The sequence below is a fragment of the Ischnura elegans genome, chromosome 1 (assembly GCF_921293095.1).
Source record: "Ischnura elegans chromosome 1, ioIscEleg1.1, whole genome shotgun sequence".
Lineage (NCBI taxonomy): Eukaryota > Metazoa > Arthropoda > Insecta > Odonata > Coenagrionidae > Ischnura > Ischnura elegans.
The window spans coordinates 19916038-19941613 of NC_060246.1; the positions used below are offsets into that span (position 1 = coordinate 19916038).

The 25576-nt window shown below is 38.7% G+C and overlaps 1 protein-coding gene across 2 annotated transcripts in view; it reads left to right on the plus strand.

The window, feature by feature from the left end:
• The window catches only part of LOC124156541 (probable leucine--tRNA ligase, mitochondrial), a 37867-nt gene that overhangs the window by 8900 nt on the left and 3391 nt on the right, over positions 1–25576 (plus strand). Inside the window, exons 6-14 of one of the 2 annotated variants that reach the window (XM_046531145.1) lie at positions 4190–4432; positions 6157–6494; positions 8038–8204; positions 8664–8837; positions 11738–11920; positions 15801–16033; positions 16589–16753; positions 18557–18625; positions 23939–24190. In XM_046531145.1, coding sequence (XP_046387101.1) covers positions 4190–4432; positions 6157–6494; positions 8038–8204; positions 8664–8837; positions 11738–11920; positions 15801–16033; positions 16589–16753; positions 18557–18625; positions 23939–24190 — 1824 coding nt within the window. Of the gene's footprint in view, positions 1–4189; positions 4433–6156; positions 6495–8037; positions 8205–8663; positions 8838–11737; positions 11921–15800; positions 16034–16287; positions 16555–16588; positions 16754–18556; positions 18626–23938; positions 24191–25576 lie in introns of those variants that run through there. The other variant, XM_046531154.1, reaches the window with a different exon arrangement.

Consider the following 25576-nt stretch of genomic DNA (forward strand, 5'->3'; position numbering starts at 1 on the left):
ATTTGGGGTGCGAACGTTAATTGTACTTGGTGACTGATTTCACTTTCACTTATGTAACGGGTGCGTTCCATGACTGTTTGTCTTAACTTGGCTTGGCAGGAGACACAAGGGGGCTTTGGGGGGGGGGGGGGGTAGCTGCAATCTTACTTTGTCGTAGTCCGAGTCTCGACCAGGTTGGATCCAACACTCTCTCGTTCCATTTACTGCACTCCTTTCTCCCTTGTTGGAGGAAGCTGCATCCGGAACGGAGATAATGCGTCCTCTTCAGCTGGTCCTTTGCTCCTTCGGACGGGGGGGGGATTCTCCTTCCAGATCAATCTTTCTGGAAACTATTTGGGCCCCTTGTCTCCTCCTGCCGTGCGTCGCACTGATTTTGGGCATGGGCTCCGCCCGACAGTCACTTTGGAATTCTCCTGGTTCTCTTACGCGCACCACCTTTTATCATACCTCAACTTGGGGTGGGGGTAATGCACAATGAAGGGAGGGAGGAGTAATATGCCACTCACTCAGGGAAAACCCGAGCTCCCCTCCTCCCACACACACACACTCACACATAACCATACAAAAATCGGCGAAAACACATTCATCCCCTCTTACTCATCCACGCCTTCCTCCACGGGCCATGGTTTGGGGGTGGGGTTTTGGGAAAGGTCATCATGGAACGAGCGGGTAAACTGGTAGGGAAGAAAATGCGCCGAGTGGAAATGCACTGTAATGGGGCTTGAACCATTACAATACAGACAAAGTGGATGTCAAAATGCATAAACACAATACATATGTTGAAAAATCAAATGCAGTGCTATCCAACAAAATGTTCTTATGAATCAAACTCATGCCTGAGAAGGCTTTTTAGAACTCTGAAATCCGATAAAAATTCTTCATTCCAAAAATTTTATTGCACATGAGAGCCACTACTCTCCTCAACTGTATTTCAATTGACTTGTTCCTTTGCTAAGTTGGAGGACTGTACAGTAGGGCAGATCGGAAAAATCGATTTTTTTCAAATCCATCTGGTCCAATGAAAAAAAGTTGTGGGACCGATCAAAAATAAGGCCTGAAAAATTTGAGACCACTACATGAACCCCTGACCCTCGCTCAAATGCAATTTAGGGGGTGAGGGTCAAAATTTGAAAAATATAATATTTTATGACCATTCCCAAAAGATTTTGCAGAGTTGCTTCCCTTCTAGATCATAAATTTCGTGAATTTTGACGTATCTCCCACCGTTTAGCCACAAAATGCCTAATTGAGTCTGCGCGTGCGAAGAAAATATTTCAACGCCCACGCAGCGTCGCGGATACAAGAGCAGCAAACTGGTCCCGTCCCCTCCCCGCTCGCTTCTCCCCCTCCCATGCCTCGAATGCAGCAAAATTCATCCTGCGTGTGCTGTTAGGAGGGCGTTCATCTTTGATAATATAAATCGGAAGATGGTAGAAGGTAAAAAAGGATGCGAAGTGAGACGCCTTGTACCTTAATTAGTGCCTCGTCATCGTTAAACAAATCGATGTTACCAACTTTTAGAGAAGTAATGAAATATTTTTAGATCCGCGAACGCAGGAAAGGAGACTACGGTCTGTGAAGAGGCCTCTCGAGTGTCTATAAAGGTTGCAAACTATGGTGACACGCTTCTCTTCCATTATGAGTGTGACTAAATGGATTTAGCGGTACGACAGGAAGTACTAAAACTTACGGAAAATGAGAATAGGCCAAGAGTAGGGTTTTATTGAAGTATAAAACTCAAACACTTTTAAAGGAACATTTGAAATGATGCGACACTTTTGCGTGTAAGTGCAAGAAGGGGTGTAAGGTTTCCCCTAATAAAGACATATTTTGAGAGACAAGCTTACGAAACAAAAGATGATGGCTGCTGGATTGGATCCTAAAGAAACTCGACAATTGAGGAAAAAAGGGAATTGTCGGAGAGCGATGAGTAAACATTGTCATTTATTGTGAGGGAAAATAGCCTCCCCCCCCTAAATTGCATTTGAGCGAGGGTCAGGAGTTCACGTAGAGGTCTTAAATTTTTCAGGCCTTATTTTTGATCGGTCCCACAACTTTTTTTCATTGGGCCAGATGAATTTGAAAAAAATCGATTTTTTTAATCCGCTCTATTATACAGTAATGATTGAAAATGAGGGGTAATGATTGGAAAAATTGATTTTTTTTCAAAGAAACGTGTCTCAATGAAAATAAGTGTGCAACTGGTCAAAATCAAGGCCAATAAAATTTTAGACCTCTAGGTGAACCCCTTACCCTCACTTGTGGGCCATTTATTGGGGAGGAAGGTCACAAATCGACAAATTTAATACTTCATGGTAATTTTCTATGAGGGCAAAATATTGTGCATTTAGATGTATCTACCTCTGTTAGGTCACAAAATGCCAATTTTGAGTACGTGTCCATGAAGAAAATATTCCAGCTTCCACACAGAATGGCGGAGAGAGTAGCAGCTGGCTGCTCCGTCTCCTCCTAGCTTGACTCTCCCCCCTTCCACATGCTGAATGCAGTGAAATTCACGCTTACTGTGTCGTGGCGCCTTCCTGGTGCTATGTCACACGTACCCTGGCGGCATCAACAGGGACCTGAGGGCCTCTAGGCAACAACCTCAGCCAGATGGCTGTCCTTGGTGGTTGCGCTTGAAACTAAAAGCTCTGTCACATACATGCATAAGTAGGAATGACCCTTCTTGACTATGGTCATCAGAATAGATTTAATGGGACAGTATTGGTTTGAGTATGGAAAAAAAAACTTTTGAATCTTCATTCAAGAAGGATTTAACTGAAAATATTCTCTCCACAGGCACGCTTCTCTTTATAGGCCCCCCTTAACCTTTGGCCTCCTTCTTCCCACAGGGGAGAGCATCCTGAATAAAATGGATATCTACATATATGTATTCTATTCACTTTGTGCCTGCAGGTGGGCTTTTGTGAGAGTACGGTCACACTCGGAAGGCTTCGCTGATGGGGTAGAGGTACTGAGAGAGAGAGAGGAGGAGCGAACATAACATTGCCAAATGTACATAGCCACCCTACTTTGTCACTGAAAATGTGTAAGTCATAGGTATTTTGGCCCCAGCGCCAACACAATATACCTTCTCATTTGGAAGCTATTGAGGATAATTCCCTCACAGAAGCCCATGACATTGTCAGCTACCTCGCTGAATCAGGCACCAGTGGTGAAAGGCATACTTAGGCACATACAAGGGGAACGCATGATTGGCAACACTGCTCCATGAGCAGATTCACGATGTTCACTCAATGGAGGTCTGAGAGTGACTGACTGAGGCCAAGCCTACGGTCTGCTGGATCGGCTGAGGGAAAGTCACATGTCGAGAGACTTTCCCTCCCCTCACCTCAACTTGCTTTAGCCGCACCAGCTCACCCGCAAAGATAAAATGACCAGAGTATTGAATGATACCTTCTGGAGATATGGAGCCCAGAAATATAGGCTAGTTGGGAGTATGGGGCCTATTGAGTGAAAGGAGTAGGGTTTAGAAGGTGTTTGAGTTGAGTCTTAATGAAGATGTAGCATTACCATAGGGAGAGAAGGGTTCCTTTCTCTCACTTTAGCCCCCTTCTCTCCCTAGGTCTTCCTTCATCTCCTGCTACGACCACTTCTTTCCTTAGGGAGGTACCCTACCTTACTTAGAACCCATGTAGGTGAAAGGAGGCCTAGGAGACAAGGGGACCTGATGAAGAGGAGGGAGAAAAGTGAAACCATCAATCAGAAGGGTTATAATTCCATGATCTTTTTTGGGTATCACCTACGTAATATTTATTTAACTTATTTGATGTTTTATGTGTACCTGTAAGAGAGGGATGGGGTTAATGCTCCTTCTCAATAGTAGTTCCTGAGTCCTGCCCTTCACCCCCGGAAAGGTCGCCAGGCATTACAGATTTAAGTGCTAGATTTTGCCTCACTGTCCAATCTCTGATACATCTGTCAGCAAAAAAATTGCAAACTGAAAATCGTGATTATTCCTGTCCATGTCTCGATTATTGTTGTCCCTGTATTTTACATTGTAAACAGTACATTTCATTAATATTTTTAGTATTTTAATGTGTATGAATGTTCTATGGTCAACTATGTTTATACTATTTCGTGTAAAATTGGTTTCAAAGATTTTGGATGAAGTTCTCCGAACACTTGTAATTATTATTATTTGTATATTCTCCCTTCTCCATCATAGAATAGCACTAGCCAAACAGTGGGCAGCAATCGTCCATGGCAAAGACTTCCTTGTTGGGCTCATCATCCAATTACTGGACAAAAGTTACCTCTCATCGCTCTTGATGAGAAATGTGATGATGATGATGTTATGATGGATGTTGCTGGGTTTTTGGGCACTCATGGATGTCGTCTTGGGCTGCCAGGAGAAAATTCTTTGGATCTCAAGATAGCTGTTAATGAAGGCTTCAGTATAAACTCTAAGGTATGTTATGATTGCCTGAGAGAAATGCACGTATGGTGAAATTGATAGTTTCAGGTGTCTTTTTTTTTCAAAACCATGGTCATAGAGAAGTAAATTTTATATGGAAAATATAAATTTGAAAGTTATTAAAGGCTAGCCCATTTTATGTATTACTGGAGTATGTAATTGCAGTGCATCATAGAGTTATCATTTGTTATCAAAGCCTTTCATGATAACCGTGAAAGTTGAATACCAATTAAACATCAATAATCAAGAGCTATTGCAATGTGCACGAAGTCAGTTCCTCTTTTGGCATTAGATGATGAAAAGGACGTGGTGCAATTGTATTCATGTTAAATTGAGTTTTACATTGTGACGCATGGAAAGTCCATTAGCTTAAAAATGAGAATGAGGAGTAACATAGAAGAATTTAAGACTGTGATCAGGGAAACATTTCAGCAGTCAAGTTTTGAGAACTATAAGATGGTAGCCTCTGCTCATATATGAATGACTTACACCATTAATTCTCATTTAGTGCTAGAAATATCTGATGTTGGGTTGAGGAGGGGGAAAATGAGATATTAAATGGAGACCTAGCCAGCTGAATCATAGGTTTCAGTGGTGCATTTGCAAAATAAGTCGTCCCCAAAGTGCTACCTGGTAAATCCACGTCATTCTTGGTACAATTATACAAGCATTTTCTTGCCAGACATGCAAAAATTCAATGAGTAGAGGTTATTCTGGGTAATAAGCTCTTTTTGCCCATCCATCCCCACTTTTCACAGACTTCCCATATGAAAATGGCAGTAGTGCAGTTAATTGCCCTCTGAAAGGGATTTAAGCACTCGAAATATCATTATTCCAGAATTTTTCTGATCCTGCATGTCCTGGATTATCAGCCTTCTACTTAGTGTGTCCAGTGACTGGGAAAACCGAAAAGAATCTGGTTTTATGTATGAATTTTAGTCCCTGGAATTATCCATTAATCATTCATGAATTTTTGCTCCAACCTGAAATCTCAAATATTTTTATTTCAACTCCAATTCACATAAAATTTTGCCAGTTTAACACCCATTTTATTTAAATTATGACGAATGCCTTGAGGTGCCATGTGAGACATTCACATATTAAGTGTAAAAGTATAAGTTGCTTCAGGCATGACTTTATGGAATCTACTTAACATGATGAAAAGTAAATAAAAATTTTTAATTCCGCATAAATATTTAATGTACGACCGAGGTTTCGAGGTGGCACGTCATCATCACCAGACGGTCCTATGTTGTACATTAAATATTTATGTGGAATTACAAAGTTTTCTTCACTTTTCATCATGTAAAATTATTACTAATGTAATTCTTTAAATCAGGAACGTAAAGTAATGCATAAATATAATATTATTTAAAAGTATTTAATTTTTTTGTTTTAAAATCCTCATCTATCGCAGTAATCACATAAGATTATCCTGGAATTTTTTTTTTAATTTCCTCAGTAAACCTTGAATTATGCATGAATTTTTCTGCCTTGATTGGCTGGACACCCTGTCTACTGTATTTTCTCAAAGTCTTACTGGAGATGCTCATCCTGCTCAGGAATATTGACTAACTGATCATGGGGTGACAAGTGTTTGAATTTTAGCTCTGTTGGCCTCCCAATATTTGTGCATGTCCTCTTCCTCCCTGTCAGATGTTGTTCGTGGCCTCAATGCCTGTGCCCTTCTGCCAACTCATTTGCTTATGCCATCACAGATGGTGGACGAGAAGGGGTGCATGTTGCCCTCTGCTGGCCCTGACCTCTCGGGGCTGAGTGTGGCCGACGCGAGGGCCGTCGTGTGCGAGAAGGCAAGGGCATTGGGTGTGGGCGGCCATCACGTCAGCCCAAGCCTCAAGGACTGGCTGATATCCCGTCAGCGCTACTGGGGCACTCCCATCCCCATGGTCCACTGTCCCAACTGTGGTGCTGTTCCGGTGCCACCTGATCAGTTACCCGTCTTGCTGCCACCCCCTCAGCCATCAGCCAGTGGGGGCGGAAGAGGAGTGCCAACGCTCAACAGGAACGAGCAGTGGAAGCAAACTTCCTGCCCCCAGTACGTTCTCTTTCTGATGGAATATCCCGGTAGATTTCAGTGCTAGAATTCACATAATTTGGTTCTGCATTCCTATGAGCTGAGGATTAGAAAATTCTCTCTCCACATTATGGCCACCAAATATCCATTCTCCCTATTGAAATATTTCAGGTTTTTCATTATCTGAATTGCCTTCTGTATTACTCTTGGAAAGTACCCATGAATCCCTAGCTCTCTAGTCCCTAACTCTACCTAGTTTTCCCTAGCAATTACCTACTCTGGCTTCTTGACTCACTGTAATCCTGTGATCTTCCATTCATGTCATTCTGACTCGGGCATGCTCTGCAAAGCCCTTCAGATGCATACTTGAAAGCTCTACTATTTGGTTCCATTGAATTTTTTAGTATGATGGTTGTACTTTATTGTGTGTCATGGACGACAATTTTTATCCATGATAAAAACACAAATGGCAATTTCCACAATTTTTAATTTAACACTCAACGACCTACCATGGTTTGAACACTATTTGTCATTTTCAAGGATTTGTGTCACCTTAAAAATGACACAAAGTGTTGAAACCATGGTCGGTCGTTGAGTGTTAAATTAAATAGTGTGGAAATTACCATTAGTGTTTTTTTCGTGGATATAGCAATATGTATTCCACAAAATCAAGTCTGAAAGGATTTTATGCGACAATTTTTATATTTTTGCTATGGTAATAATAAAGTGAATGTACAAGTATATTGAATGCTTTCAGCTTTGTTGAAATATTATTCCAGATTAAGTCTCTGACGAAATTTTAGTTGAAAACATTTTATGTATCCATTTAAACCAAACTTCATGATACTAATTCACTAATTATTATTGAATCTCTTCAAAACTTTGACTGTAGTTATTTCATTTTACTAGTGATTTTTCTTCTTTAATACAATTATATTAAATCAGCCTCATTGCTTATTCATTAGAAAACAAAATTAATTTCTATTTTTTTCCAATCTGGTAAAATCAAAGTATTCAATCAGTGAAGGTGCATCTACGCACTTTGCACTTGTTATGTAGCAACTTGATTATGTGGCAAACATATGGAACCTGGGAGAGAAAGATTTTATATGTCAACTAATTAATATACTAAGGAAAGTTGTATGATATGTTAATAATGGCCACAACAATGGGAAAGAATTACACAGCTTTTACTTGAATTAGGTTGTAACCTGCTGGAGACTTAGAGCTACTTGCTAGGATTATATTTTTGAGGGAATAAGAACAGACTCTCTACAGAGAGACACAGAAAACATCATCTTAGACCTATGCTATAATTCAGGTCCAGTGGAAATGTTTACTTAAGAAAGGTTTGTTGGGGAAGGTATTTACTAAATCCTAGGTTGAACTCAGACAGTGAAATCTTTCATTTAGAGTGCCTATATATGTATTTCAGTATTATTTTATAAGTTAGTGGCTGCTAACACTTTCCACCATATGGCTATTTTGCCAACTTACAAGGTAATATATAAGTGAAGACAAATATTTCTTGACTGTGGTTTTCTGATAAGCTATCCTTTTACAGGTGTGGAGGGTCAGCAGAGAGGGAAACTGATACCATGGACACCTTTGTGGATTCCTCATGGTACTTCCTGAGGTACTTGGACCCAAAAAATGCCTCTGCTCCGTTTTGTCCCGAGAAAGCCAAGAAGTTCATGCCTGTTGATTTGTACATTGGCGGAAAGGAGCATGGTGAGTGGATCACTATCCTGCATTGGGTATTTATGGTAGTGGTCAAGTAAAAAGTATGTAGTATGGTCGTCTATTCTTATTGTAGTGATCAAGTAAAAACAAACATTAATTAATTTCAACTCTTAGCACCAATTTTCATGTGTGCACTACATTTTAGGTAAGTGTTTGCCTCCATTCCTTTGTTTGAAATAATGGTACACTCTTGTTCATTGTTATTCAAGTGATTGACTTTTGGTGACTGTGAATATTATCATAATAAACAAACACAAAAATAGATATAGAATTGTTCAAATTGCAGAATAGAGGGTGATGTGTGGGGAGGATTTGCTTGAGCCATATGAGAGATTAAGATCCATATGGTTTTAGTAATGCCCGTGTTGCAGACACGATTAAAGTTGGAAGTTGGTGGCAGTGAGCCTACATGGCTTGCTCTAATTCCTTCTCCTCTGTCTCCCAAAGCCGTGCTGCACTTGTATTATGCCCGCTTCATGTCACACTTCCTACACTCTGAGGGACTTCTCCCCAATCCAGAGCCATTCAGACGCATGCTTGTGCAGGGTATGATCATGGGGAAGACGTATCGGGCGAAGAAATCTGGAAAGTACCTTCGTGCGAGCGATGTGGAAGCACAAGGTGAGTACTTATATCTCTCAGGATAGATTGTTTCTAGATGTTAGAATTGATTTTGTTAGAATTTTTAACGTAATTTGATAATGCCATGAACTGATGAACAGAATTTGCTGTTATAGTGGATGCCATCTTACTTTTAAATTGTTAGTAGTGGCACTGTCAGATCAACAACCCAGCAGTGGAAGTCAGTTCCAATTCCATATTCCAGTCCTGATTCTCAGTTTTGATTCTTGATCAAATTTTTCATTTCCATTCCTTCATTTTCAGCTGTACACAAATTTTGGAAAGGTATTGTGTCTACTGCCTACTATATATGTAACATCATTTTATCCTGATAAAGATTGGATCAAAAATTACTGTTTACAGTATGTAGTATAAATTATGCAGTAGCAAGGTTATTTACAAGGTACTAATATATTAGGTAGTTCATTGCGCATCTCGGTCACACATCGAAACTCGCGGGCTTTGATTATGTGACGTAGTGTGGAGAGCAAAGTGGCTGTTATGAGTGGTGTTGAGAGCGATTAATAGTAGATTACTGTGTGAATGATAGGAGTTTTATAGCCATAAAAACGACGATTCTTGTATCCAGATATCTTTCTGTTCTGTTTTTGGATGCAGCAACAGCAGCAAAAATGGAAAATTCAAGTTTTTTTGTTTTCCTAGAGATAGCAACATGAGGATGAAGTGTGTGAATGCATGCCAGGGAAAGGACATCTTTAATTTAAATTAGGGTAAGTAAGAGGGAGAGTCCTTTTTAATGCATTTTTTTAAGTCTTGAGTATATGGTTGATATCTTCAATATTTACCACTGAAACAACTATGTATGGGGTCGAAAATTGTTTTTAAAAAGCACGGATATTAGTTAAAAAGTTTCCTCCTTAGCCGATAATTACCATTGAAAATTAGTATTCACGCAGTAATGGGTGGTATGTGTTTTTAGTTGTTCTCCCTTCTATGACCCTTTTATCTACCCCTTCCACTTAAATTTCATTTCTGAATATCGTACTCCTATCCTCAATTTAATATTTTTGATTCTTTTTAAAGGGAATCGTAGGTTTGAAATGATATTTTGTAGTTTTCAATGAACATAGAGCAATTAAATAAAAAGTGATTATAATTTCATATGGTAAAGTATCTCGTTAATTTCATCGAGAAATCAGCTATTGATACTCGCATAATACCATTTGATTAATTCCAATACATCATATTTTATCATGCCCCCTCCCCCCCCAGGTGCTTAAAATATTGACAAGATTATCAATACTGGTATCATTTCGTTCGTTTTGTTTTATGTATAATAGAACTTCAATCATTTAAGCCTTGAGCCCAAGTCAAGGAGACAGATTTGCCGGATATTGGTTATTTACTAGTCAGCGCTCGAATAAAAGCATCGCCCAAGGGGCTCAAAAACTGTCGTTAAAATACATGTGACTTATTAATATTCTTGTATTAAAAACTTTTATATTAAAGTAAAGAGAACATTTGGTACATTAATTGTTGTATGTTGGTTGTTTTTAATCTCAAACATGAGAAGACTGTTTTCCAGTCAGACCTTGTTCCCCCCAGAAAAAATCCTGGATTCGCCTTTGGCTTCAATCATTTATTAAATAGACTGGAAATCCAACTAGTCGTGGATTCTTATGAAAAGATAGATTATTCTATGCTTCAAATGGAATGGTTCTTCTAAATTCTTTAATGATTTTTGGACTGGAAAGTAAAAAAAAAACTTTTCTTTGAATACTAGCATCAGACTTTCATTGCTTTAATGACTCTAGGAAAAGGATGCGAAAGAAAAACAGACTTGTCAACCTACTTCCAAACCTGTCATAAAAATTCCCTCGAACATAAAACAGTAATCCTATCAAGCCACTTTGCCCGCAAACACAGGAATTTATTAAGTAAACATAATTATCATTTATTATTTTATTATTTGATAAAACATAATGTAACTTCTAATTTTGTTCATTTTCTTGGGATATTAGATTGCTTCTCAATAGGGTCTCGAAGTAGGAAGCTTATCTAATTTTGTGATTCCGTACGAGTTGGTTTATCTTTTTTTCTTTCCAGCTTCCTTTCACCCAAAACTTAATAGAGTTTATAGTAGTTTTGTGAAATTTCCTGACTTAAGGTTGTATTGAACTGGGGATGTAATTGCCCATGTTGGAACTGTAATTTCTCATTATGGCGTGCAATTGCGTGAATGCACTAACAAAATTAGAACGGGCTTTTTTGCGATCTCACGTCCATGCATTGTTGCATGAGTTCTAATAATTCACCGCTTTAAACAATACAATTTTGACTGCGATTTGGTACACATGTCAGTTTATGCAATTGCACGCCAAATTATGTAAATGGCTTTTCAAGATTCTCTCAGGATAACTTGCAAAAATTTTGCTTGTGAGAGAGAAAGGTTTGCGAAGCAAATCTTGAAAGCAGCAGAAGTAGAGTCTTTATAATCTTGAGTTACTTTTAAATTCTCCGCCACCAACTGCTCTCCACATGATGTCATGCACAGAACAATCTCAATTTCTTCCTCGAGAGCGACCTACCTTATATATTGGTACCTAGGTTATTTAAACATTTTTTGATCAAGTAATTTTGTTACCAATTGTTTTTTGCTTCAGTTCTGGTTCCAGTACTGAGCTCAATTACTGGTGGAACTGGGGAAAGAAGAATTGAATAGACACTTTCCAAACTGATATTGAAGGAATGTCAATTCTTTTAATTTTTTTTAAACAAAGACTTACATGGCTCTGTAATTACACATTTTTATGAAAGGAATTGCCATTCTTTTTGCTACTGACATATGATTATCCATCCCATTGCCCCCCCCCCTCACAGTGTTATGCATTCTACTTTTCTGTATTGGGTTTGTATAACCATTCGGTATTCTTTTACAGGCAAGAAGGTTTTTGAAAGGACCACTAAAGAGCCCGTTTCAGTGTCTTGGGAGAAGATGAGCAAGTCAAAAGGCAACGGCGTGGAACCGTCAGACATGATTGAAGAACATGGTGCTGATACAACGCGTCTCCTTGTACTGGCTGATGTAGCCCCAACATCTCATAGGAAATGGATGCCTGAAAGTAAGTAATTCTGATGGAGTGAAACCAAATATTAATACTGTAAAGCCTTGATTTTACATGGTTGGAAGGATCTAATATGGGCACTGTACATATATAATCTGAGTATGCATGTAAAATCCAGTGTTGGTGAATAGGTGACCAAATGCAAGATGTGTTCGCCAGACTTAGATCTGTTCGGTTTTGAAAACCTAGTGAAACAAGTGTGGGTAAATCAAAGTTTTACTGTAATTAATGGTAGATTAAATTAGGGAAACCTTTTTATGCTGAAAGTTTTAAGATATTACCAAAAAATTTATTGGTCATTACTCGGAGTTTTAAGTACTGATTAACTACTTCAGGTTTCATGATCAGTCTATACTACTATGTAAGTATGAAAACTAGGTGGATAAGAGGGGAGGTAGTGAGGGTGGGAAAGTGCATAGTGCTATGGGTGTTAAGAAAAAGGGGAGAGTTAGGCTAGTTACCTTGTTGGCTTGGCATAATTGAAATCCTGCTAGTGAACCAGACGTAATTAAATGAGTCGGCAAAATGTAATACAGTAAACTCTTGATTTTACGAAGCAGGATTTTACGAAGTTTTCGATTATACGAAGTGATATTGCGGTCCCGGTGAAAAGCCTATGCTAAATACATGGCGCTATTCGATTATACGAAGTTTCGATTATACGAAATTTTTTGAATTTACGAACCTCGGCTCGGTCCCTAGGAGCAAATGGCATTCGTTTATACGAACTACGGCGAAAAATTTGTCAACAAAACTAGTTACGCCGGCGTAAGTAGCTAAAAAATCAGCGCTTCCAACTGTGGTCCATCAAAAGTGCGAAATCGTAAATGATTATGCAACTTTGGAGAGAAATGGGTCGCCAAAAACCTCACTGTGGGAATTTAGGGGGAGTAGGAGTTCAGTTAAAATATCGCGGCTGACATTATGCCCCTATTTACGTGCCTGTTCGTAAACATAGCATCGACAATAATTCGTAGTTTAACATTTCAGGAAGGTCGCGCGGAGTATTTCGTACACCCCTAATTAACCCTTTGCACTGCTGTGAACGTACTTCGAAGACTACTTGACTACTTTTCGCCGAAGCACTTCGAAGGGTCCCTAATCCGGGACCCTTTCCTCGACGAGCTCACCCTCGCTGGCCCCTGAAACTGGGCTATTTTTTAATGCATTACCTGACGCAACCCTGGGTTTCAAAGGGCAAAGGTGCCATGGGGGGAAAAAGAGTAAAGTGCGTGTTACTGTGGGGCTGTGCGTCAACCAAACGGGCACGGACAAAATAAGCCCGTTGTCATTGGGAAATTTGAAAGGCCACGGTGCTTATAACATGTAAAATTGGAAGCCCTCCCCGTTTTTTACCATGCAAATAAAAACAGCTGGATGACCCGAGAAATTTTCCAGCAAACGGTTATACGTCTACAGAGAAAAATTGCTGGAGAGAACAGCAAATTTGTTTTAATAATGGATAATGCCACCGTTCATAAATACGTGGAAGATCTAAAATTGGCTAATGTTCGAGTCCTCTTTTTACCCCCGAACTCGACTAGCAAGTCCCAGCCCTTGGACCAAGGCATTATCCAGAATTTTAAAGTCCTATACCGGAAGAAGCTTGAGCGGTATTAATTGCGATGGATCGGTATGTATACATTCATCTATTTTGCTCATGTGCGTTTGGATATCAATTTAGATATTTTTATTCATGATTATCATTCTTTCAAATCTATTTGCTACTTTTATAAATGGGAACAGAAATTAATAACATCCCGAAATGGACGTTGATACATGCAATCCGCGCCATAATATCTTTTCGTGTATATATTGGCCTTTGTGAATGAACAACTTAAATATCTTAAGTACTGGGCTCTATTTACCGCCAATTTATATTTCAGGCTTCTCGTAATGAAGACGCACTTCCAAGTCTAACCATGAACTTTCTTCTCACGCGCTTCCCCGTTCTCCCATGCTGGGGTTCTGTCTTTCCAAAGCAGAACCTTCCCTCCTGCCGCCTTTGGCTGATCTTGCTGACACCCACCTTACGCATCCCAAACCCCTCCTTCCCCAGCATTTCCCATTCACTCCCTCCCTAAGGTGACTGAGCTTGTGTGCGTCGCAAAAAAATACGGCCCCCAAAAGTAGACTGAGGCAGAGCTGAAGGCCATTTCCCCACCCTTCTTTGTCCTGCCCCCTTCACCAGTCCTTGTGCTGACCACACTTCTTCCCTCAGGCAATCCCCATCCCACTCTTATTCACCCCACCCACTGGGAACGTTCCCCGATTGTGGAGAAGGGCATGGTTCATCTTTACCTGCAACGGGGGGAAGTTATTAACCGGAGAGAGGCGGAAGAAGTATCTTCCACTATCGGGAAAATGGTGCCGCGCTTATAATTGTCTCTCTTCTTCTCAGCTGACTTTTCAATTGAAATTAATTTCTTTGCTCTTTCCACACTATATTTATTTACGATTATGGCGCGACTATTTTTTAGTGCTAAAACTAAGAAAATCTTTTCTCTATGTCAATGATCCTTTGCCTAACTTTCAATACGGCGGAGAAAGGAACACGAAAACTAAATGAGGTGACGGTACAGGTTTTTGCGTGTCATTTTTTGGGAATTCACGCTAGCGAACCAATACTTAACCACGTTGAGAAATGATAAAACGTCTCTTGTAGGAAAACAATCAATGTGGATAATAACGTTTCTATCTATATTTCTGCGATACTGTAAGATGTTTCTCCTGTCGTTTTCCGGTTGGAACCTTGCTCCTGTCGGCATAAAAGGAGAGAAACATACTATATGAACAGGTCACCTCACACCCGGTATGAAGAATACAGTCCTGATGAAGAATTAAGTCTTTTATGGCAACGTCTGCGAAGATGATGGAACACAGTAGTCGGACGGAGAACTCAAACAGAATTTACTTCAAATATTCGCCAGAAGATAATCACATCCTACGTTATTTATGATCGTAATTGAATCACAGTGAAAATAGAGCACATTCTGCTGAAAATACGAAGTAACTCGAAATATTAACTTACGAAGGTTATTTTGGAAACGGGCTAAGACCCTTGTTTTTCTTTTTTTTCTCGTCACTGAGCGATAGAGGGCGACATAAATGGCGGTTAGGCCGGCTGCCGCTAAAATTCTGTGGGTGTCAGAAACAAATATCTATCTTTTGCATACTTAATAGTAGCTATTGGCTCCTAACCACAAATTTATAACTGTCAATTCTTATAATAAACATTGCAATTCATTATTTGATTACGTTTTCTAAACTGGTCGGGAATTTCTTTAGCGATCGTTGATGTTGAAGTATGAACAAGAAATGGGAATTTTATGGTGGTATAATTATTTAACGATTTTTCACATCATAAATCGATAGCAAAAAGCCTTTTCTATGAATTATACCGAGAATAACCACCGAAAACATTTAAATAAGACCACTAAAGACAAAAAACGGCGGAAGAAACAAAAGCGAACATTTTTTTCGTGACTTATGAAAAAGGTTTGAATTTACGAAACTCGATTTTACGAAGTGCCAATTTTCCGGTCCCACTGACTTCGTAAAATCAAGAGTTTACTGTAGTTGTTGGAGGAGCAAGACATTTGAAACAGTGAAAAGACTAATTTTGACTTAAATTTGATGTTTAATGCCTAACATTGATGATGTTTGCAGTAGATGGAACTGACTTTAAGAAAGACTAAATACATAACTCAATTATGTTGATCCTTGTTGTTAGTAGGCAGATGCACACTGGAGTGATAATCTTTAGTTGATTAAAGCTGGTATGTATTAAGTTATTTTGAATTTTTACCAAAAAGAGTTGAAAAAATCCAAGTGGAGATAAGGTTGGCCAAAATGTGAAATGCTTGTTCTTTTTCAGCCTTCCCTGGCATCATTAATTGGCAACGGAGGTTATGGCTCACCATGAGGAGGTTTCGAGAATTAAGGAGTAGTGAGGAATTGCTTCCCAAGGGAGATCACTTTGAATCCGAAGAACAGCAGATGTGGGACTCCCGTAATTTTTACCTTAAGGGTGCAACATTCAACTACTCTGCCTCCCATCAGCTATCCGTTGCCATCTCCAAGATGCAGGGTCTTTCCAATGCACTGAAAGTAAGTTGCATCATCCTTGCATAAGCATAATGGTGGATAATATCTGCAAATTTTATCATATAAATTCTATTTCATCTTTAAAAAAATCAAAATATTCTCTGTTAAAAATGGTTTTTGTAATATTTTTGCTCTACTTAGTGAAAAAAAGTTGTGAGCAAGTTTTAAATCATGTATGCAAGGAAAAGATTAAATGTTATTAAGATATGCCTGGAAAATACAATGGCATTTTTCTTTTCAACATTAATAATATACAGAGATAGGAGATAGCAAAACAGAGCCTTCAAAGATCCATTTTTGGCCTGAAATGTCGGTTTGGATCAGTCATGCCGAGAACAGAAGAGTTACATAATATGTCTTAGAGATGAAGACTATTCGTCTGTCGAAATGTTAGCAGCAATAGAAAACTACATCTGGTGGGAAACCCTGGAGGAATTTTTGAATTTAATACACCAGGAAAGTCGTTTAAACTTAAATTCAAGTATTGAACATAGGAAGCTCTTGCATGGTCTGAAAGTGTTGCCATTCCACATTGTATTGATGATGTTTTACTTTCAGAAAGCTTCTCCATCAGTCATTCAACAAGGTAGCCATTATGAGCGTGGCCTTGCTACGCTTCTAATACTGCTTGCACCAATGGCTCCTCACTTTGCATCTGAGCTGTGGGCTGGATTTGTGACCGCCCCAGGAAGAGTCAACCCTGAGTCCAAGGAAATTGATTGGGTATAAATATGACTGCTGTAGCATCTCACTCTCTGGTCTTGTTTTTTCTTTTCCTTGATATTTTAAAACTTAATTTTTATTACCTTTAGGTGTTGTTGGAATGTTCCCATAATTATTGGAACTATATGTCAAAATGCACTATACAGCTTGGTAGATACATATGCAGAAGATATTGGTCATCAATGAAGCATTTTTTATGCTATTCAAAACTTTTGTTGGACATAAGATACCCTTTATAATTTTCTCAGTAAGGCATTTAATGAACTCATTCGTGAATACTAGAGGCATTTATTAAGCAATCCTTGAAACTTCCTTGCTGTGGCCAAGGCTTTTAAAAATAAATTTGATCATCAGCAATTTCCCTGCAATATGATCTGATTATGTTCAATTTACTTTCTCCACTTTACGAGCTATAGACATTTGCTATCGTTCCAAATTATGGCACTTCCGTCAGCTTTTTATGAATTAAACTTCTTTAAACCAATGAAATACACTGCTTCTAGGATTAGTAACAAGCATCCTATTTTCTACAGCAGAATTTCAGGAAACTTTTGGAAGCTTAGTTTTTATTTGTTCAAACATCACCTTAATGCAGATAATGTGGTGATCACATACAAATTAGAGACTGATTCTTTATCTTTATCTTTATTCATCCACGGCGAGGATTGGCCCTCGGGGATGTTGTATACAACACATTTATGAAAACATTCGATACAACGAAACATACAAAACATGTACATTGGATCAAAACATTAGAAACACATACATTACAAAGATTCATCACAAATCAATAGTGAATAGCTCTTAGATAGTTTAAAAAGTACCTTGCTTCAATATTTTGAAGCCAATATCAAAATAAATACCTTTCATAGTGATCCAGTAGCAGTAGTTTTACATAATGTATAATTTATCCATCAATTTGAGGAAGCAAAATTTACTACATAGGGTGCCTCTTATGAAATTGCCCAAACAGTATTTCTTTTGCGAAATTTAGATTTTACAACATTGTGGATAGTGGTTTGTTCTTTCATCAAGTTCAAAGAAACCTCAAAAATCAGAGAACTTAGTTCTCTGGGCTTTTTTCCATCAATAAAGGTATATTTAGCTACTATCTGACATAACTTCTTTGAGAAAAAGATTTTTGAAAGACTCGAGGAGAGACTTAGGGCCGTATTCTTAGTCGACCCTACATATCCACCCCTACATTACAAGAGGCCCCTACATGCGTTTCTCAGTCGACCCTACATAAGTGGTGGGGGGTAATTCCGTCGCCAAGTTCTCTGAAATGACGTAGATGATGGCGCAGCGCCAATTTTCCACTCTGGTGGCGTGTTGGGAACTAACTATGAAGCTAAGAAAAGACGTCCGATAATTTTCGGGCGTATTATTGCGTCTCCCTTAATATCCATTGTAACGTAGATTCTTTAATCGAAGTGATCAGCAGACGATATTTGGCCGCTATGTTTTTGTAGGGTGTAGGGTTGGTTCGGATACCCTACATCAAGTAGGGCCCGTTTAGTTCCAAAAACGGCCATATATAGGGCTTGATTTGGCGTATGTAGGGCGAGATCGGTTTATGTAGGGGCTGATGACGTATCCAGGGTCGACTAAGAATACGGCCCTTAGTCTTTTTTTTCCTAAAATATTTGTTAAGAAATAATTGCGACTTTTTGGTGATTTTTTGGTAACATTATGGACTTTTTCCGCGCTCTACTAATTATTGGAGCCAAATATGTAAATCAAAAATTGTACAATTCGCTTTTGCATAGAAATGCCCTAAAGTTATTCAATTTATGATTGCAGGAATCATCAGTGTTAGAGCAGAAGTGGCCTGATGTTGATTATGATTACAACTTGGAATTGATAGGAAAGGTACAGTAACATATTTGAGATACTTTCTGAAAAATTATAAAAATCTCTTGGTGAATTAAATTCAATGCATTTACATGAACCTAAGTGTGAAGTGTCTTAACACTCCTTTGTAATTCACAGCAGTTTACATATGTATTAATGGTGGAGGAAATTCAAAGTTTGTAGAACGTTATGTATGTACTTTTTAACATTTCAGTGATCTTAATTTTGAAATTTTACTTTTTAATGATGAGGGTGCTAATTTGTTTTCCAATTTTAAATATCCAACAGGTCACATGTTTTATGTAATGACCATTTGTTCCAGACCCACCCAACTTTACTTCAGATAGACCTATCTTACTTGCCTTAGATTGATGTAATCTTCAACTTACATTCATCGTACCCATTCCCCTTTTTAACCGTATTTATCCTGGCGACTTTAGATACTGTTACCCAGTCAATTGCACTAGGTTTTGAAACTCAGGTTGGTAACTCATTGAGTTAAATTTGTGAGGACTTAAACCTAGTTATTTTAGATCTGAATTGTGATGGTTAACTATAAGGAATAGAAAAAATAGCAGTAAATATAAATGACAATTAAAGAAAAAATTAACTTCACAGCCTTGTGTTCATGGAAAACATTATCATGGGCTTGGTGCCATCTATCATTCTTCTTTAGAACTAAAACATTAAGCTGCCCCACATAAGGTATTGAAATTTGTTCAGATCAGTGGCGTATCTATGGAGGGGGGGGGGGGGGTGAGGGGATAGATCTCCCCCAAAGCCTCAGAGAAATAAAAAAATTATTTCAAACTTTTGTCTAGTTACGACATATAATTACTGCATCTGCTTAAAGTTCAATTTTTAGTGCTAAAACGATGTAAAATATATTTCAAGGCATGTCATCTTTCAAAACTTTTACCAGATTTTGCCCTGGGGGTTATGTGTCGCCACCCCAGGCCATCCCATTCATCCATCCCTCCCAAGGCATATTCCTTGTAGGTTGCCCCTGGTTGAGCTGAATTTTAGTCTTATTGATATATTTTCTGGAGTTCATTTCTCGATGTCATGTAATATCCACTCTTATTTCTCATTCTGAGGTATTTGCTTCCACGATTCAGGATTAGAACTAGCAAAACACATTTGCAAAGCTCCTTTAAAAAAATATGAATACGACTCTGCTCATATCAAAGTTTCACTCTAATTTTCCCATGAATTTGAAATGGACCAAACTCCTTGCTAATTATTTCTTTGCATACCATGGTTGATGTAGGGGTACTGGAATCTCACACTAAGTGCTCCGTACAGGTGCTATTTTTTCTCTAAAATGTCCTTAACCCATGAATGAGTTGTTCATGGTGAATCAAAAACCAAGTACTGTTCCACAAACTTTGATTTGCTGTCAACTAGTTTCAATGGCTATCGCATCATTATCAAGACAAACATTTATCAAGACTTTTTCCATGCTTTACTAATTATTGAAACCAAATAAATAAAAAATTGTACAATTAATTCACTATTGCTTAAACATGCCCTAAAGTTATTCAATTTATGAATTTTTTTGATAATGATGCTATAGCCGTTGAAACTAGTCGATATCAAATTAAAGTTTGTGGAACAGTACTTGGTTTTTGATTCACCATGAACATCTCATCATTCCGCCAAGTAATGCCCAAATCAGTTGATTTTATTCATGAATGAGTTAAATAAGCCTCTTACCTTTCATGAATGACACAGAATACTATGCGTGTGTCTGTGTGTGATGAAGCTGAGATACAGAGCATGTCAATTGACGTGCTCTGTCGGTCAGGCCAGGAGCCCTTTCTCCGCCTCCGTACGTAACTAATATCCACTTCTGAGTCTTCCGACATTTGTATGGCCTTCAGTAAGATTCCATCTTTCAAACAGTGTGTGCCGTATGTAAAAAGCTGTATTTGAACGGAAGTTATGGCACGAAAATCCTTCAATCTATTTTACTTTCTTATTTAAACGGCTGATTTCGATGACTTTTTGAAAATCGGACATTGAATGTGTTAAGATTAATATTTGAATTCATCTACATTGGTGAATGCTCAATGAAAAATAATGATAATTTATAGATGTATATTGTTTTGAAAGTAATAATCTAGTTATTAACAAAATTACTATAGTGTAGTTTACCATCTTTTGAGTTGTGAATCACTTTTTATCCTCTGTGCTGCTGGCTGTACTCATTCACCCCATCATCCCCCTCATTTGACTTCCCTGCACATTGTTGATCATTGTGTGAGAGTGTGATTCGATGGCGTGAATGCCTCACGCACATCAACTCATTTCACTTCAAACTGTCACCTAGTATTTTATGAGACGGTGGAACTTCACTTTGTGGTGATCTATTAATTCTGAGTGTTTGCTTTCATTCCTACTATTTGCAGTTTGATTTTCTCAAGGAAGCTGCATCACTTTATTGTGGGTTTCACATTTTATCACTGCGTTGAGGGTGTGGATGTAACTTACCTTTTGCCTAGTAATCATTAGTAATTCGATACGAAATATGCTTAAGTGCAAAAATTACTTGATTTCACCCCTGGTTAAAATTCATATGCCAAGAACAGCATTCCTGAGGAGGATGCTGACGCTTGCAAGCAGATACAAAATGTAGCATTTTAGTCATAGGAACATATACACAGTGACTGATCTATGGGGGGGGGGACCAAGAGGGCTATCCCCCCCTTGGATATCCAATTAACCCTAGATAGAATAATAATTTTGTTCGGACCCCCACTACTGCCGGGAGGTTACCCCTTACTTAGCCCCCCTTGTCTCTATCCTGCATCTGCCATTGCATATATCTCTGTATTAATTGAGCATCCCATTCCTAGCATACCATTCAGATGGTACTCTATAACTATTATGATACACCAAAGTGATAGCATCATAAACTTATGTAATCTGTTTTAATGTTAATATTTCACTGAACTTGATCACATTTTTATTTCATCTAATGTTGGATATATGGCAAGATATTTATTGCAAAACAATCTGGTAAAGTCAGAGAATGTCAGAGTATGTGGTACATCAGTGTCTCATCTATAGTTTAAGTCAACAAGCTATATGGCTATGTGGTTCATGAACATGTTTCTAGGGATGAGTCGATTCCAAATGTCGATTCTCAATTCCACCGATTCTCGGGCACGGAATCGGAATCGAGAATCGATCGCCTAAAGTCGATTCCGATTCCATCGATTCCAGGAAGATAAATGTTTTGAGCATAGACTATAAGTTTGGGGCATAAATGCTGCCACACACCTAAGCGGCCGCGGTGTCAGCCTTGCCCGCGCGGAGGATACGCCCGGCACGCGGGAGCTGCGACGAACATGCCTAAGCGGCCTCGGAAACATGAAAATATCGGCAAGAGCGACAAACCGACAAACCCTGGAATGGCGCGTGTTCATGAGCAACTCTCAGAGAAAAAAAAATGGAAACCACGGGTTCGGGAAGCATTGCATGCGTTTTTCGTTCTTTTATTAACCGCTGGTCATGGCAAATCAAATTGTTAAGATTATGAATCACATTCGGAGAACTCAACTGGACCACCAATTTTAAAGTATAATAGATCGAAATATGTTTTTTTACTTTCGAATGATATTTGAAGTCTGATGATAATAGCGAGTTTTCCCGTGAAAAAAGTTTCTTATAAATACGCGCTGAGAGCGGTTTTTTTATACATGAAACTTTTTTAGACTGACACGCGCCTGCGTCAATAATAAAAAAATTAGACACATTCACGTTTGTATAGCCCAGTTTCATCAATGCAACCCTTGAGGAAGTTGATACTTGCTTGGCATAAGCCGCCGCGGCCTCCGGGCGGACTCGACACGTTGCGTTCGGCCGCCACCGCGCACCCGCCAGGCTGCCCTGGTATGTATCGACGCCATGAACGCTACATTATTGTTTAGCCACCGCGGCCAAACGAGAATGTAGCCACCACGGCTAATGTTATTTTTAGGGATGGTCGGATCGGATACCTCGGATCCAAATGCCCGCGGATATTGCCCTTCATCGGATCCAAAGTCGCGGAAGACATCGGATCTGGATCCGAAATTTTAAATAATAGCTTCAGTGAATGAACGCCCCGTAATGGTGGAAAGAGTTCCGATTCTCTCTTCGAACGAAATTCCTAGCTAAGCCACTGCTCCTTCCCCTCCACCTATCCTTTACGCGCTTCTGCTGCCTACCCCTTCCTCATGCTGAGCGGTTGAGCACCTCGTCGCACGTGACGTTAATGCCGTTTTAAATACTGTTAATTGTGTTGCTGATTGCGCAGTTGCAATTTAATTTAATGATACACCGATAAAATTTTCTTTCATTGTTTATAAACATTTCCATTGAGATAAAGAGAACCAATGAATACCGTGTGCTTGCACTGTGGCATAAATTATCGCGAGGATGTGATTAATCCACCTCACCACAGTGAAGCATTTTCGGGTGAAATACAAGTCGGTATGCAATGAGAAAATAAAATTCGGGGGAAACGTGCGTGAGGAAAATTTGAATTCAGTCGATGGCAGGGGGATAGCCAGGAATTTTGTTAAGGGGTGGTCCAAAACCAGTGGGGAAAATTTTTAAACAACAGGGTACAAAGGAGAGGGTTTCAAACTAATTTTAACACCCTTCATAATAGAAAAAACTTCATTTTTCAAATATTCATTTTTTTCATTTTTCATTTTCGTAAATTCATAATTTTTAAATATTTTGTTTCCTTTTATGAAGGAAAGTAATTGTGTTTTTATATTTTGGGGGGTCCTCTTGCTATGCCACTGGTCAGTGGTTCATCCTAAGATTTTTCTTATTTTCATTTCAAAACCCAAGCATAACAGTTTAGGTCCTGAGCATGTAAAGATGTTTTAAAAAAACAACATGAAGGCCTATAAAAAAGATTTTTAATTTATAAAAATATTAAAATGTGGATGAAAATCTAAAAAGCATTCCATTAATTGTGTGTTCCCAGAATAAACTTGAATAATGACTTTGTTTAATGGCAGGAATTTGAAAATGCATTTGGAGTCGAAAATATCCGATTCGAAAGATCAGGCTCCAAAAATCCTGGATCCGTCCATCCCTAGTTATTTTATTCTATTTATTTCTTAAATTTTAATGACAGCAATGCTACAGATAAATCAAAATCCCACCTGTTAGAAGGAACAAGAATCGATGGAATCGGAATCGAGAATCGGGAATCGATTTGAAGGAATCGGAATTGGAATCGGAATCGAAAAAAAGTGGAATCGACTCATCCCTACATGTTTCAGATTCACAAGGGATCCGCTTATTTTATGTTGTTCTTACTTTCAGTTGAATGGAGGTGAGTTTTGCCGAATCAAAATGCCCAGGAAGGAGCTAGATGGTCTTGGAGCCGAGGATGCTTTTCAAATGTGTCTGGCACACCAATCGTTTGCACCCAAAGATACCGCCGGCAGTTCGAGAAAGATTGTCACTTATAAGTATGCCCTTTATCCTGGCTACCAGGCTTCTGTAAACATTCTGACAGAGGCAGGTGTCAGCCCCAAGGAGACTGCGATGGCATCAAGTGAGCAGTTAGCTGAGGTGGGTGCATGCCTATACCCTGATGTTATTAGTTATGTAGTTGAATGAGGTGATGTTGCTATTATTTTCTCAAAATGCTTAATCCACAATTTAAAGTAAGGAATAAGTTCAAGCACAACAAAAACTTGTTAATGCAAAATTCATTCTGTTAAGAAAATGATGGTTTCAAATGTCAGTTTTAAGTACTACTGCAGAACAGTTAATTTACCAAATGGAAGAGGTATAAAATTCATGGGATTCTAAATTGGAGATTATGGTACTTAATGAGCAATGTATGTATTCATAATGAGCTTTTTTTAATTTAGTGTAGCAATTAATAATATTCATGTATATGTCATCTATAAGGTTTGTACTGATGCAGGATGGATGAATCTTACCTCCCAGAAGCTGAAAATTTTGGCTGAAAGGCCCGAACTGATACCAAATTGGAAATGCCGCTGAAAAATAATGAAGAGCAATAAACACTCCCAGCATCTAGCTAGTGCTTGCATTCTGTCCGCTCTATAAGAGTTTTGAAGCTTATGGAGGGAGACATTTTGGCCAACAATAGGGAAATTGCATACTTTTTATAAACAGTATGCTGATATACTACAGTAAACACGTAGTACCGCAATATACTTTTTTCCGCTTAAAATTCAGTTTATACACTAGAAAATGACTCCCAAAAGTCACCCGAGTTTCGCGGGCTAAAAAATACTGCCCCCACTAATCTTATGCCGTGACGTCGTAGTTCAGTAGGAGTCCAAGATCCAAGCCCAGTACTGCAGGTTTGGAAGAGCCGCGTTGCGTTTAAAGGAGAACATGGCCGAAATAAGGAAAAATTACAAAAGGTGCATTGTTCCTCTGTGCAATAACACCCCAGAAAAAATTTTCGTCTCCATTCCCACGGAGGAAATTAGAAGAAAAGCCTCGATGCATGCCGTCTGTCGGGATGAGCGTTATGGAAAAATAAGAGTATAATAAACGGAATGATAAACCCGTGTGCTATGTGAGCGAAGATAACTTTAATATAAATAATATTTCCATATTTCATTGACTGAATAACTTGAAACTGAGATTTTTTGATAATTCGGCCGCCGTAGAATAAAAACTCAACTTCTCAACAAAAATCGAGATAGGTGTTTCTCGATGGTTACGATGGACTCAAATTATTTATGGCACTTGTTCAATTTCAGTTACGGAAGGACATAGGAAATTCCATGATGTTTAAAATCAAGGGAGGAAATATGAAAATATAGAGCAACGTTGATCCTCGTGCATTCGAGTGCCAGCCAAGAAGACAGCGTTTTCTTCTACTGTCGGCGTCAAAATGATGTGCCGCTGTACTTTGAAAATTTATATCCTGGCTTCACTGCATGCTATTATAATGAACTATACGTCATTTTA